Source organism: Penaeus japonicus, unplaced genomic scaffold (assembly GCF_977035675.1).
Source record: "Penaeus japonicus unplaced genomic scaffold, GWHDUDI00000001_assembly GWHDUDI00000019, whole genome shotgun sequence".
Classification (NCBI taxonomy): domain Eukaryota; kingdom Metazoa; phylum Arthropoda; class Malacostraca; order Decapoda; family Penaeidae; genus Penaeus; species Penaeus japonicus.
In genome coordinates, this window is record NW_028234421.1 from 27910433 (window position 1) to 27925432 (window position 15000).

The following is a 15000-nucleotide window of genomic DNA, read 5'->3' on the forward strand; positions in this document are numbered from 1 at the left end:
AAATAATGGTTAAAACATTTATTTATTTTGTAAGTGCCTGTCGGTTGTTGATGATAATTGCATATATATTCTATAATATATTTATTTTTTGATACTTAAGGTCTGTTATTGTGAATATATATTGAGATATATTTTAGCACTATTACATAATTTCTGACAGATACTCAAAGCAGTATGGTGACAAAAGGGGCCTTCATGCCCTGCAACCAACAGCAGAAGAGATTAAGAGTAAGGAAAATTTATGTTATGTTTTACGATCATTATAATGACCCATGCTGTTCCACATAAAGACAGATTTTAAAAGTTTTGTTTTGCAGTTCATTTTGGTAAAGCTTTGCTTTGCTCAAATAATTTTTATGAGAAACTTCTTTTTCTTGGTAATGCAATCCAATATAATAGCCAACTTAGATGACCAGTATTCACATCACACCTTGGTTTCAGTTCTTGAATCACTGAGGAAGTCCTGGCCTTGCTACGAGTGTGACGAGGCGTTTGAGTCATCAGCGGAACTGCAGCAGCACCTGGTTTGTCATGATGAGGTCAGTGGCATTCTTCAGGGGATTCTTTTGAGATGGGCAATACAAAGGCAGGCTTCAGCTCTTGTTATTCTGATGAATAAATGTTGTGGGTTATTATCTTTCATATTGTTCCTGTTAATGTTTACCCATTGTTATTATTTACATCTTTTAAAAGATTTGTTCACAGTATTTTTATATTTTTAGTTTATTTTATATTCCTTCTTTATTGTATTTCATATTTCATTTTTTTAGGTATTTACTTATTGTTTATTTATTTTTATTTATTTATTTATTTATTTATTTATCTTCAAAATTTTGCTAAACCACACCATATGTTTATCTAATACTTCCCATTTCCTTGATATCTGAGTAGGAGGTTGGTGAAGAGGAGAAGAAGAAACGCAAGAGAATAAAGACAAGGCGACCCAGGAGCAATGGAGAGGTGGAGACGGGTGTGAAGAGATTAGCCAAGAAGGTGAAGGTAAGAGCCTGGAAGATTGTGCTGTTTGTCCAGTTTTCATGCTGTTTCAAATTACTAATAGTTGTTTTAGATTTATTTTTTGGGGATAGGTTTAAATAGTATTTTTCTTGATGTTTTAAACATACATACAGTATGTTGCTGACCTTTATTGCAGCCAAATTTTAAAGAAATGCATAAAAGTCTAATGTATAAGATATAGAGATTTAATTTTTTCCAGCATGTTGGCAAGTAGTGTGGAGACAAAACCGCTTGTTTATGTGTTTTGGTTTCCTTCTCTTTTTTCTCAGCTTTTTCATTTTTTTAGATCTGTTTCCAAGGACTATGGTGGCAAGATTTGAATAGTGTTTCAATTTCTTTATTTTTTTTATTTTTTCTCTACTTAGGTATCAGGAGAGGGGACATCAGGAGCTGGAACTTCTTCTCAAGCAGATGCCAACAGGTAATCTCCCTCTGTTTTTTGTCCTTTGAGAGCTTTGTTGAGTTTAATGTATGTTGTCGCACCTTCTCTGATTGGGTGTACTTTACTTGGTGGTGAGAAACTTGTTGGCTAAAGAAGGTGGAGGTTGTTATTGCCTTTCTTTTTCTGTTCATCTTGTAATGTGATGGTAAAAATCGGTGATGTTTTTGCTCTTAGGACTTATTATATTTTTTATAAAAGATTAAAAGAAACAAGAATAAGTCTACAGGTGTTGACTGATTGTATATATTTTCAGCAGACTTGCTATGCCTGCCATGGAGGGCATACAGCACAGTCAATGCACCACCTGCAATCTTGTGTTTACTATGCCAGAGGTAAGCTCAACTAGGCACGTGACACCCTTCTAGGCTTTTCAGATATGAAGTAGAACAAATTGTGGATTGTGATCTGTTAGTTTTTGCAGTTTGAGAAGGAGGTGCTAATTATTGTCTTTCTTTTCTTTTCTTCCTCTGGTGATGCAGTTGTTAAAAATTCACCAGCACACGCACGAAGGGGCACAGATGCAGGAGGGCGATGATGCCCTGGGGAAAATGAAGCTGGAGGAGAAGGCATGTCCTCAGTGCTTCAAGGTTTGTAATATCATGGACCGTCAAAGACTCAAATGGCTTGCTGTTTCTTTATGTTTTATGTGGAAATACTGCTGTATTAGGACTCATGATTTTTTTTTTTTTTTTTTTTTTCTTTTTCTTTTTCTTTTTGAAGTATTGTTAATTTATTATTTAGGTTGTATTCCTTTAAATACTATTTTTGCAAAGGTACATATTAATATCTCATAAGTGCTTTTGATTTTATGATAAAAGATTATGAAGAATTGGGTTGTATTACATCTGAAAATGTCTTTTTTTTATTCTTTTTAACTTTTTTTCTTATCTTTTCTGTCCTACAGCTTTTTGAGGCAGCAGAGGAGCTGTTAGCACACATAGGAGAACATGGATTCTTCCTCCCTCTTCAAGCCAAGCCTTATAAGTGTGACTTTTGCTATAAGGTTAGAAATAGATTCACTTTTGCCCTAACTGCTTAGTATATACAGTAAGCACTTGTTTTATGCAGACCTTTTTGTGTGTAATTTTTCTGCATTATGGGGAAATGCATCATGGTTCCCACTTGTGGCAAACCAGTACTATATAGTCACCACAGGTAGGTACACTATAGCCAGACTGCTAACCCTAAGTGCACATAAAATTCTGATATCTATCTTATATCCAGATATCCTGGATCAATATTTATGGAAATTGCTATGTCTGATCAGTAGCTACACAGGGAGGGATAGTGAGAATTGTTTTATAAACAATGCCACATTCAGTCCACTACAATGTCATATAGTAACTGCTAGGAGAGAGTCATATCACTAGATGTTTTGCCTGCTCATTTTATATTTTTGTTGTAAGTGTCATGTATACATAGATTTCATGCCTCTGTAGGGGGTTCTATCAAGTATCTCCAAAATAAAATGAGGAGTCTAAATTTATTTATTTTTGATAGTCTTTCTCACCTTCATGAAACATTAACCCATTGGTCGCGGTTTTCAAATTAGTGTATAAAGGCTTATGGCGGTATTACCATATATGGCCCGGATGTCCATACGGTATTTATTTTACGTTCGGGCGGTGTGGGAGGCCGCACTCGAGGCAGTTTGACATCGGTTTTCCCTTTCGTGTGAAAACTGGGGAAGCTTGAAAACAACTTTTTTTTCCAATATTGTAGACTCGTATACGAAGTCTTTAGAACACGTAAGCAGTTTGATAATGTAATAGAAAACGCTCGGGCGGTGTGGGAAGCCGCGCTCGAGGCAGTTTGACATCGGTTTTCCCTTTCGTGTGAAAACTGGGGAAGCTTGAAAACAACTTTTTTTTTCCAATATTGTAGACTCGTACACGAAGTCTTTAGAACACGTAAGCAGTTTGATAATGTAATAGAAAACGCTCGGGCGGTGTGGGAAGCCGCGCTCGAGGCAGTTTGACATCGGTTTTCCCTTTCGTGTGAAAACTGGGGAAGCTTGAAAACAACTTTTTTTTCCAATATTGTAGACTCGTACACAAAGTCTTTAGAACACGTAAGCAGTTTGATAATGTAATAGAAAACGCTCGGGCGGTGTGGGAAGCCGCGCTCGAGGCAGTTTGACATCGGATGTTATGGATGTGGTCAATAAAAAAGAGAGTGAAACAAGTACATGTAATTTCATGTAAAAAATTATGTACAATATATACAACACTATACACTTCATGGTCAATAATGGAGCTTATTATGAAAGTCTTCAAAACATCCAAAGACGCAAAGCGGCACTCTGCAGACTCTGCACTCTGCTTTTGTCATTTTTCTCCTGCCATGTGTATAACACACATGGCACCTCTTATATCTTTTCCCTTCAGTCTCCACAATTGCATGTGCATTCCTCCCCTGTAGGCGGAGTGAGGTGTTCGTGCTGGCTGGCCTTCCTCTGCCACTGTACACGGGCGCCTGGGGTAGGTACTCAGACAAGAGCCCTCGTATCACCTCCTGTCTGAAAATCAATTGTTGGGCGATAGTCCCACCAGCCTGTTTGTATAAAAGGAATGAGTTGATCAAAGCCATGTCAAATAGGTAGAAGAAGACCTTCTTATACCATTTTATGCTTCGTCTAACCGCAGGGTAAGAGGAAGCTAGCTGGTCTCCCACGTCGACTCCCTTCATACCCTCATTGTAATCTATCACAGCCTGGGGTTTGATTACTTTCTCCCCTTTTCTATTTACCCTCTCGGTTTCAACCATGGCCGAGGTATGCATTGTTGACAATACGTATAGCTGTTTTTTGTCTGCCCACTTTATGCACAACATACCCGTTGACGTACTCCTCCTCTCCATGTCGTTTAGCCGCAATCTTTGTGGGAAATCTGTGGGCATGAACTTCCGGTTACCTCTTACAGTACCACAAGCGTTGGTCTTACGCCCCTGTAACCAGTGGAACAGTGTTGGTGAGCTGTACCAATTGTCAACGTAAAGACTGTAGCCCTTATCCAGCACTTCGGCTGACTCCATAAGGTCGGCTACGGCCTTATGTGACGCCGGAAGAACTCCCCTGTCCTGACCTGTGTAAAAATTGAAATTGCAGGTGTATCCACAGGTAGGCCCTGAGGATACACACAGTTTGTAGATTTTTAGTCCGAACCGTGCCCTTTTTGTAGGATTATATGTTACAAAACCGAGCCTGCCTCTGAATTTCCACAAACTCTCGTCAACTGTTATTGTTTGCGGAGGGATATATGCTTCTTTGAAACTTTTCTTCAGAAGCTCGACGATGCGGCCGAGCTTCCACAGTCTATTGGTCTGATCTGCCCCGTCACTGCTAAAATGGAGACAAGTGGATATCTGGTCATACCTGTCCCTTGGCATGTGTTTTTAAAAAAAAGGACTATCATGGAGTTCGTCCTTGGACCAGTGCTGGGCTTGGCGGGGCTTTGGCGAGATTCCCATCATAATTCTTAGCGAGACCCACACTGCGAGTTCTGGAACGGTGACGGGCGTCCACTTTCTTTCGTGCCCTCGCACAAAACCAGGATGGGACTCGGCGTACCTATAATGGATGGTAAACATTCAGTAGAATTTTATATGACAATGTATTCAGTGAATGTTGATTTTTACATAATTTTTGAAAGAAAAGGGATGGCAACTTACTTGTTGGTCTCTTCCACAATTATTTCCATCATTTCCTCGGTGAAAAAAACCTTTAGGAACTTATGTGGGGAGTCCGAATGAGTAAGATTTACTCTTAGGCCTGGTGTTGCCGTCAGGCCGAACTTTCTCGGAACATTCTCCCGCTTTCTCCATTTGAAACCGGGGGTCCCTGGAGAATTCCTAACTCTGAGCCTTTGAGCATACTCAGACAGAGGTTCATCTGAATCAATGCTGCTGTTATGCAGCGGGACATAGTCGAAGTCGTCGTCAGACGATTCGTCTGATGAATTCTGTTCCTCTGCCAGTGTTTCTCTTGAGAGAGGGACATAGTTCTCGAATTCGTCCTCTCCCTCCTCATCCGAGATATCGAAAAAGTTTGAAGTTCCTACAAGTAAGTAAATGGATGTAGTGGTCAATAAGAACTCAGTACGATATGTGGCGTGACAAAAAATTATTCCCGTGACTTACCTGGAATGGGTTCCATGGTTGAATGTGTCTACCGAATAGAGATCAGGGGTTCTTATACAGAATTCTAGCCAATCACCATTCAGCACAATATGTGGCATGACATTCCAACCAATCAAGTAATATGGGGTGACTTTGGAACAGGGAATGGGGTAAACGGATATGGCGCCAAAACATAGCGCGGTAAATTTGAGGAGAGGGGGGGAGGGAGGAAGGGGATAGGGAACGTGGTAGTCGGATATGACGTCAAAACAAAGCACGGTAAAATTGAGAAGAGAGGGAGGGAAGATGGAGAGAGAGAAAGGGGGAAGAGAGAGAAAGGGAGTGGGAGAAAGACAGAGAATGAGAGGGAGAGAGAGAAAAAGAGGGAGGGAGGGTAGACTGGAGAGAGAGTGAGAGAGAAGGGGGAAGTGGAGGGGGGGGAGAGGGAGGTGGGAGGGTGGGGGAGGGAGGTGGGAGGGAGGGAGGGAGGGTAGGAAGGAGAGAGAATGAGAGGGAGAGAGAGAAAAAGAGGGAGGGAGGTTAGAATGGAGAGAGAGAGAGAGGGAGAAAGAGAGAGAGTGAGAGAGCGAGAGAGAGAGCGAGAGAAAGAGCGAGAGAGAGAGCGAGAGAGCGAGAGAGTGAGAGAGCGAGAGAGAGAGCGAGAGAGAGAGAGAGAGAAGGGGGAAGTGGAGGGGGGGAGAGGGAGGTGGGAGGGGGGGAGGGAGGGAGGGAGGGGGGGAGGGAGGGAGGGTAGGAAGGAGAGAGTATGTATTTACACAGACACACACGCCTACATACTCGTACGAAGAGAGAGAGAGAGAGAAGGGGGAAGGGGGGGGAGGGATAGAGGGTGAGGGAGGGAGGGTGAGGGAGGGAGGGAGGGTAGGAAGGAAAGAGAGAGAGATGATGTACACACACACACACTCACTCACTCACTCACTCACTCACTCACTCACTCACACACACACACACACACACACACACACACACACACACACACACACTCACTCACTCATACACACACGCACACGTATATAATAACACATATGTATACAAAAATCAAGGTAATAAGGTTCTATGTCACTTAGTACTTGCGGTGACATTCGGAAGGTCACCTAAGGTAAACCGGAAACGAGTTCGTAAATGACGATTCATGAAAAAATATACGGTAGTAGAGCGTTCCCTCGTCCCCTCGTTATCCCTAACCACCGCAGGACATCGTGCCATCCGCGCTGGGGCCAGCGCGTATCTTGTTCTGATATCATGCCATCCGCGTTTACGCCGATGCCAGCCTTGACATTATATCATGCCATCCGCGACCAATGGGTTAAACTTTTCCTAGATGTGGAATAAACTAGTGTTGTGTGCTCTTATATAATTTTGACATGCTGTTCAAATTTAAAGTTTCACAGTTTATGCATTGGTTTTTAACATGTAATTACAATTATAAAAATTAAGTTTTTAACCCATTTGCGCTGCATGATATGCTATCATGTTATGAGAATATCTTGCTCCAGTGAGATGACATCCTGTCACGCTATGATCTTTCCTTTAAATACACATTTTACAAAGTTACCTATGTATATACTCAATGCATTTGCACTTGTACAGACACTTTATTCGTGACTTGTCAAAAGAATGTAAAAAAAATACAAAAAATGCCTCTCAGTATCCTGAAGAATTGGGCGGGTGACAGGCACAGTGTGGTATCACGCCAGGAGAGATCTCAAGTGGAGCTTGTGTACACTTATAATATTCATGGTTGGAGAAGCATTAGGCAAATAATCACCCTGTCATGAATAGGTTAAAAAATATTTAAAGATTTTTTTATCATTATACTATAAAGATAACTTGATCAAGCATAGCTTTGATTCCAGTCATTCCTGCGTCGTGAGCGGCTGGAGGCACATATGGCAGTCCACGGCAATGAGACGGAGAAGCCTTTCCGCTGCAGCCTCTGCCTTAGACGCTTCTGCAGCAACACAGCCCTTAATACACACATCAAGTTCCATATTGGTGAGTTGTGCGTCTTGCTGTTTAGATGCTCAGTAGGATTTCAGAGGTGGCAGAATCTAATTAGTATAAATATTTTTTTTGTTTGTTTGAGGTGCAAATATTTTATATTAATTGCACTTTTTTCTGTTTTGGTAAATATCTATGGAAAAATATCTTGTCTTTGACATAATAAGTCCCATAGTAATATAATTGCAGTTTTTAGAAATGATTTGCAAGATCAGATGTTTTGGCAATGAAAACTAGATATACATTTAAAAAATCAACTGCAAGACAGGAAATACTTGTATCTAACTAGCTTTGGCACTACCTATACAGACACAGAACAAGCCAAAATAATAGTTCTATCACAGTAGAGCCTTCATATGGTTCACAGAGAGCGTAGAGCGCATAGAGCACATAGTAGATAAGCGCTCGCTTGCCTGCTCGGTACTTGCCACACACACGTTTGCACTTAGAGCGTGAGGAAAAGATGAGCACTAACGTCCTGACTTCACAGAGGGCAGTAAAGGCTATGACTGCCCGATTTGCAGGGAGGGATTCTTCTCCGTAGCCGGGCTGAAGTCCCACGTGTCCTCGCACTGTGTCAATGGGGAATACGCTTGCCCAACTTGTAAAAAGGTAAGTGTTTGGTTTGGGGTGTAGGTGGGATTGAAGATGTATAGCTACTTGTGAATTTGTATCACAATTTCTGTTTATTTCTTAATTGGATATGTGTGTGTGTGTTTGTGTTGTATGTTTAGTTTGCATGATTAGTTTTTTATTTTATCTTTAGTAATGTGGATGTATTAGTTTCTTTATTGTCTAAGTTTATGGTTGTAATTGTTTATTTATAATTCGTAAATTCTCTGATATAATAATGGTATTATGTCACCAGGTAATATTATAGACTGGATAATATTTTTGAAACCATCGTTGTTGGCAGTGCATGTTTACAGGCATCCTCCTCTGTTTCTATTTCCATGTAGATGGCTTCACAAGTGAGAAGTTGCCAAAAAATCAATTATTAGACCTAACAGACCTCATCAACTTACTCATTCATTGATTTTGTTTTTTCCTTCTTTTATTACTATTTTTTTTCTTCTTTTTTTTTTTGTTATTAACTTTATAGTTATGGTGATAGCAATGTTAATAATGATGGTAATATTAATAGATATGAAAACTCTTTCCCAGTATATTTAAGGAATAGGACTCCTTGGTGAATATGCACATGTGGTGCCATTTTTCTAATTTTGCAGACAATGTATGTTCCTAGCATAAGTGGATTAGATATAATTTGGGTGGTGATACAGGCTAGTTTTGCACTGTATGTTTTCAAAGCTATGAGACTGAAAAAAATTAGCTGGCTTGAACACATCAAAGCTATCATCTGTCCAAGTTTCGTTTCATATGAAAATTATGATATAGCACCTTTCTAACCTTATACTCACCTGGTCTCCCTCCCAACATGTATTAGATATGTTATTAGTGTTGTTCTTTTTCTTTAACCCGTTAACGACGGGTGACTAGATATCATGTCTAGTGGTTTTTGGGCCACACACCGGGGACACGTTATTTTGTCCAGCCCGGCGCGCGGCCAGTGCAGCCGAGAATCCCAATGCATTAGGCTTATGCATTCGAAAGACCTGGAATTTCAGTCTTTTTAAGCTGAAATGGCCCTGTTGGGAACGGGTTAACCCAATGGTGTTGAGCGACATATTATCACCCCGTTGAAGTAGGCAGATGAAAATTCCTCATAGGGGTGCAGCATTTCACCAGGAGAGGTCTTGGGCTTAGTCACTGTGTGTTTGTTATCTAGCCGGTGGAAGTAGCATTACGCAAATATAAGCCCTGGCATGAATGGGTTAAGAAGGGAGGCATTAATTATAAAATCTGTGTTTTATTAACCCATTCACGCCAGGGCAGTTCCGGCTCTGAATGGTCAGAATTCCGGGGTTTTCGAACGCTTAAGCCTAACGCCTTGGGATTCTCGGGTGCACTAGTCTGCTTGCTCACCCTGAGCACCGGCCTTGACCAAATATCTCGCTGCCGGTGTCTGACGCTAAAACCACAAAACGTGTCAGCACGTCATCTGGCGCGAATGGGTTAATACAGCTGGCATCAATTATTAGGTACATTGTTGCTTGCATTATGATGATAAGCAGCACTCAGTAGCATGTGATCCTTGAGCTGCCAGCAATTTTTTAACTTCCATTACAAATGAGTGTTTTGTGTTCCCATAATTTATTTGTTTCTGTCAACTTTTAAACTATGCCACCAGGTGAAAGTTTAAAATTATGTTATTGCTTGAGTTGCCAGACTAGGGGTGTCTAGGTGGTTAACAGTTTAGATTGAGTCTGTCACATACATCTGCATGCAGGGGTACAGCCTTCCAAAATATTTCTCGCTTTTGTGAATAAAGACTGTGGAAATGCAGATGTATGACACATAATGTGTGTCATGAGACAGCAAAGGGAGGTCAAGAGAGTGAGAAGATAGATGGGCTTTCAAGATTATAAAAAATCATATTCAAAACTATGCAGTGCATTAAAAGACAAGTGAAAATGGTTTCTACAGCATTAAGCATCTTCCATGATATTTTTTCAAATAATGCTATATGTATTGTATATATACAACTTATATAAAAATTGAAAATATTTGATCATATTCTAGGCTCAATCATATTTAATATTTTTCTTCATTTTCGACAGGTTTTCCCCACATATAGTAAGATTCGCCGGCACATTCGTTCATACCACGCCATCATGCCTCACACGTGTTCCATATGCAGCAAGGAGATGCCATCTGTGGACAAACTGAAGATCCATATGCTTAGGTGAGCTAGGACCACTTTGGTCTCTCTCGACCACCCTACCCCCTCTGCATTTCTCTGCATCTGTCATATTAATCACTTAATTTAGAAATACATCACTAAACATTAAAATTATTAATTATTATCAGTCTAATATTCACTGCCATTCTTGCAGTCATTCAGAGCGCCGTGACTTCTTGTGTCCTGACTGTGGCAAGAGGTTCAAGCGTAAGGACAAACTCCGCGAGCACTCTAAGCGCATGCACTCCAACGACCGCGAGGCCAAGGCTTCCAAGGCAGTTGCCAAAGGGCCCCCCAAGTTTGTTCCAAAGGTATTTTTTAAGGGAGGGAATGAAGGAAGGAGGGAGGAAGGAAGGAAGGAGGGAGGGAGGGAGGGTGATAGGGAGGGAGGGAGGGAAGGAAATAGTTGAGGAGTATGTCAAGGACATACATCCATATATGAGTCTCAGAGCTATCTTTTACCCTCTGTCTCTCTCCTCTTTTTCTCCCAGATCGTGGGGTAGAAAAGTTGTAGGGGAAAAGAGGTATATAATTTAAGAGTAGAAGAAAAAGGATAAGTGCTAGTGAGATGGAGAACCATAATTAAAAGACAAATGATAAGCTGAATTCAAAGATAATGAATACACATCAGATGTACAAAAGCCCTTTAGGCCAGAGTGGAAAAAATCTTTTTAACTTCACTTGTATGTGACTTCTATAGGATATTTAGGATATAACATTATTTTCATTTGAAGATCACTCTCATGTGTTTTGGTTTTTATCAACAATGTCAGCATTATCAATGGAAAATCAGATGAGGATGCAGGTAATGGGTTTAAGATTCAACTGAATTATTTTCCCTCCTCATCTTTGTGTATTTTTGTACATGTTTGTTTGTCATTAGCTTCAAGCCCTAGAATTTTTTTCTTTCTTTCAAGTCTTGAGGTTAAGCTTTATTTTTATTTTATATTTCTTTATGTGTTGGGTAGTACAAGTTAGTTCATGATTGGGAACAGTACAGAATGAAGTGTTGGTATGTAAAAAAGGGTAATGTTATTTTCAATATCTTTTTTACTGTTATTATCCAGTGACTTGAAATATTTTTGGTTTTACCTGGTTTTCTTCAAAATGCCTTTAGTGATTTTTTAAAAGAAGAAATCTATTTTATGCTTGGGACTTTCAATTTGAGACTAATATAGTACCCTTTCAAAACTTGTTTTGGTATTGCTGTCCAATATTAGGTTGGTTATTCAACTTGTAACATTAATGATTTCACTCAAAATCAATTTAATCTTTATTGCATTAAATATCTAAGAAAGTGAACGACATTTCCCTCTCCTCCATTAGGTAGATCCAGCTGATTACAAGCAGTTTCTATACAAGTGCCACACCTGCCTCCTGGGGTTCAAGCGGCGTGGCATGCTTGTCAACCACCTGGCCAAGCGTCATCCAAACATTGACCCATCAACAGTACCTGAGCTGAACCAACCCATTCTCAAGGCAAAGAGATGTTACAGCTGCCAACATTGTGATAAGGTAATCTAGAATTGGGTGGTGAGATGGTCTGCATATAATACATGATATTGCATAGTACAGTTCATAATGGTTTGTTTTGTGGGAATAATGAGGTATAGATGAACTTCTACACCCATTACAGATGTACCGCAGTAGCAGCAAGAGGAAATTACACATCCTGAAGTATCACCCTGGAGCAGAGCTTCCCCCACCCTCCACCAATCACAATGAGAATGAGAATGGTGAGGTTCCTGCATACTCCAAGACATACCCCCATCCGTGCTTATGGTGCTACCGCCAGTACACAACCCGGGCCCGGCTTCTACGCCACCAGCGGCACCACCACCCTGATCTCTGCAACCATAAGTCACAGATGAAGGAGTACTCGGCTGAAGCCCCAGAGGCGGCAGTTGAGGAGGAGGAGGCTCAGCTGGAGGCTCCAGCAGGTTTGTCGGGGGAACTGACACTAGGAGGCCAACTTGTCACAGATGCGAGCATCTTAAGGAACCATCGGCTAGTAAGTCTGGCCAGAGGAGAGTCTGAGGAAGCTGGTGTGGAGGTGAAGGAGGATGACCTTCTGACCCAGGCCATGGGGGAGATCACTCCCCTTAGTGGTGGGGAGCAGTACGTGCGCATAGTGGGTACAGGAGCAGAGGGACAGCAGGTGGTGGTGGGGACAGCTCAGGGTGGAAGGCCTCTACTGGTGAGTAGCGATGGAGGGCAACAGGGGGCCACCCTAGCTCTAGTCACAACGGATGGCCCAGAGACGGTGACGCTGTCTCTCCCTACAGGACAGTTTATCTCTCTGATCCCTGGCTTGCCTGTAGCAGGTGCTGCCTCTGCAGTGACCTCAACCTCCAGAGCTGTGACCAGTGGCAGCAGCTCAGTCAACATCCACACTGTTGAAGGACAGGATGGGGCAGGCACCAGTGGAGACCTGCAAGGGGAGGGTGTTCCAACTGCCATCAGGATGGCCCAGGGCTTTCGGCAGGCAATAAGTGGGAGTGAAGCTGAGGGTGTTGAGCAGGTGGTGTTGGAGACCCACCCTCCCTCATCCCCCTCAGCATCTGTTGTGTGGCCACAGGCTCTGACCTTTGCCAGCACTCCAAATTAATGTCTCATCTCTTAAGATGTAGTTACACACATTGGTCAGGGGTTACCAGTATATGAACAAATTAAAATAGCTTGATTAGTGGTGCTCAGCAGTATTATCATAATACTAGTATTTCTCTAAGAAGCTGGGGTCATTGACCTGGTTTTGGGTAGGGTTTGGGCAATGTTTTGGATATATTAGTTTAGGTTTAAGGAAATTCACAGAGTAAGGGATGTTTCATATTAGCTAGAAAGTTGAATATGATGAGAATGTTATTTATTGAATTTTTGGAATTCTTTGAACACATTTCAAAGGTTGCACAATAAGCAATACACAGTATATTTTATTTTTAAGGCTTATATAACAGGCCAATTTGTGTTGCTACCTTTATTTAACTCATCTTTTAATTCATGCTATCTAGTGTATTTGAATTTTCTCACACATAAATATTTGTGATATGTTTTTATGTCATTGCTAACTGCAAGTTTCATATCAAGATACACATCAAAAGTGCATCAGAAATCAGCTGTTCTTGAAGAATTGCTAGGCATATCATCCAAGGCCTTAAATGTAATTGAAAAGATGTTCATGCACTGTTACGAAGAATGTTATATATATATGATTTCCTTTTTTTTCTGAAACTGAATATTGCTGTGCCTCTGCTAGTGGGAAAGAGTAAGTTGTTATTGTTTCTGAAAGTATCTACTTTCCAGATAATAATTTCTATAACTTTATGTATATACCATAATATATGTGATGGCCATGCACAAATAGTACATTCATGTACTTATGTGAATTATGTAATGCAACTCCTATTTAAGACACTCCCTTCCATTTCATATCCAAGAGATAATGCATCATATTGGAAGCAAATGAATTTATGATCGTGATAATGATGTGACCAGACCCTCACCCTTTTTTTTTCTGTAAAGCATTTCGAAAATTGAAAAAAGTGACCATTCAGTCATATAACAAATTAATCCTAGTTACAAGTGCAAATTGCACATGCTATTTATATTGAGTGAAATAATAGTATTGCCTTTTGATAAGCTACTGCAGGAAACCTTAAAATGCAGCCTTTTATATGTCTCATATAAAGAGCTTTACTTAATCTTGTATATGACACAGATTAGATGGGTTTTCTCCCTAATTGAACCAGCCAACAATAAAGTGAATAACCTATACAGTGATAGCTATTTGTTAAAGAGCTTAGAAGGATAGCATTACTACCATTGCTCTGTTAGGGGGTTTCTGGGTTTGCTTTATGAGGGAATCATTCCTTTCTGCTTATACTAGAGGAATTTGAAGTACTTAAGGGTGAAAAAACATTTTATTTATTTTTAATTCCTCATGTATTCATTTTATATATGTGGATGGATGCATCTAATGAAATATTTCCAGTGAATTTATAGACAGAAGTGCCCTCCAGATTAGTATGTATTAGTGTTTTCTTCTTTTTTCCATAGTGGTCTTTTCTTTTGTTACAGGCCATTATATTTGTTTTAGAGTATATTATATATATTTACTAAATTACGTTGTTGACGTACTTGATAGTGTAATATGGATATTGTTGTTATCATATTTTATTCTTGTATGTGATCTGTTTTCAAGTGACCTAAAAGTATGAATAGAACAATGTTGATTAGAGGAAGGGGAATTAATTTTACAGCATGAGTTTTGTTCACATCAACAATGCCAACCTTTGAATAACTGGCACAAAATTTAAGCCCATATTATACTAACTTTTGCACAAAATGTAGCACAAGGGGGCTCAGTAGGTTGGGGTTGGAGCACAAGGGTGTTATGTTGTAGGTTTCTGAAATTTTGTGTGTTGTTTTAACCCATTAACGATGGGTGACAAGATATCACGTCAAGTGGTGGCAGGGTCAGCCGATGGGGAAGAGATATTTCGTCGTGGCTATCCTCCTGGCCGGCGTGCTGGGTGATGGGACATATAGTGCTTGGCCGTGGCCAGTGCAGGTGAAAATCCTGAGGTGTTAGGCTTAAGCGTTT

General features: G+C 40.5%; 1 protein-coding gene across 3 annotated transcripts in view; it reads left to right on the forward strand.

The window, feature by feature from the left end:
* The window catches only part of LOC122246906 (uncharacterized), a 29486-nt gene that overhangs the window by 12790 nt on the left and 1696 nt on the right, over window positions 1–15000 (forward strand). For 2 of the 3 annotated variants that reach the window (XM_043005717.2, XM_043005716.2), the window contains exons 10-22: window positions 161–228; window positions 442–539; window positions 892–999; window positions 1383–1438; window positions 1713–1791; window positions 1939–2046; window positions 2364–2462; window positions 7453–7591; window positions 8088–8209; window positions 10279–10403; window positions 10555–10711; window positions 11727–11915; window positions 12037–15000. The exon at window positions 12037–15000 is cut by the window's right edge and continues 1696 nt beyond it. In XM_043005717.2, coding sequence (XP_042861651.1) covers window positions 161–228; window positions 442–539; window positions 892–999; window positions 1383–1438; window positions 1713–1791; window positions 1939–2046; window positions 2364–2462; window positions 7453–7591; window positions 8088–8209; window positions 10279–10403; window positions 10555–10711; window positions 11727–11915; window positions 12037–13008 — 2320 coding nt within the window. In that variant the 3' untranslated portion in view covers window positions 13009–15000. The remainder of the gene's footprint in view (window positions 1–160; window positions 229–441; window positions 540–891; window positions 1000–1382; window positions 1439–1712; window positions 1792–1938; window positions 2047–2363; window positions 2463–7452; window positions 7592–8087; window positions 8210–10278; window positions 10404–10554; window positions 10712–11726; window positions 11916–12036) is intronic. The other variant, XM_086547593.1, reaches the window with a different exon arrangement.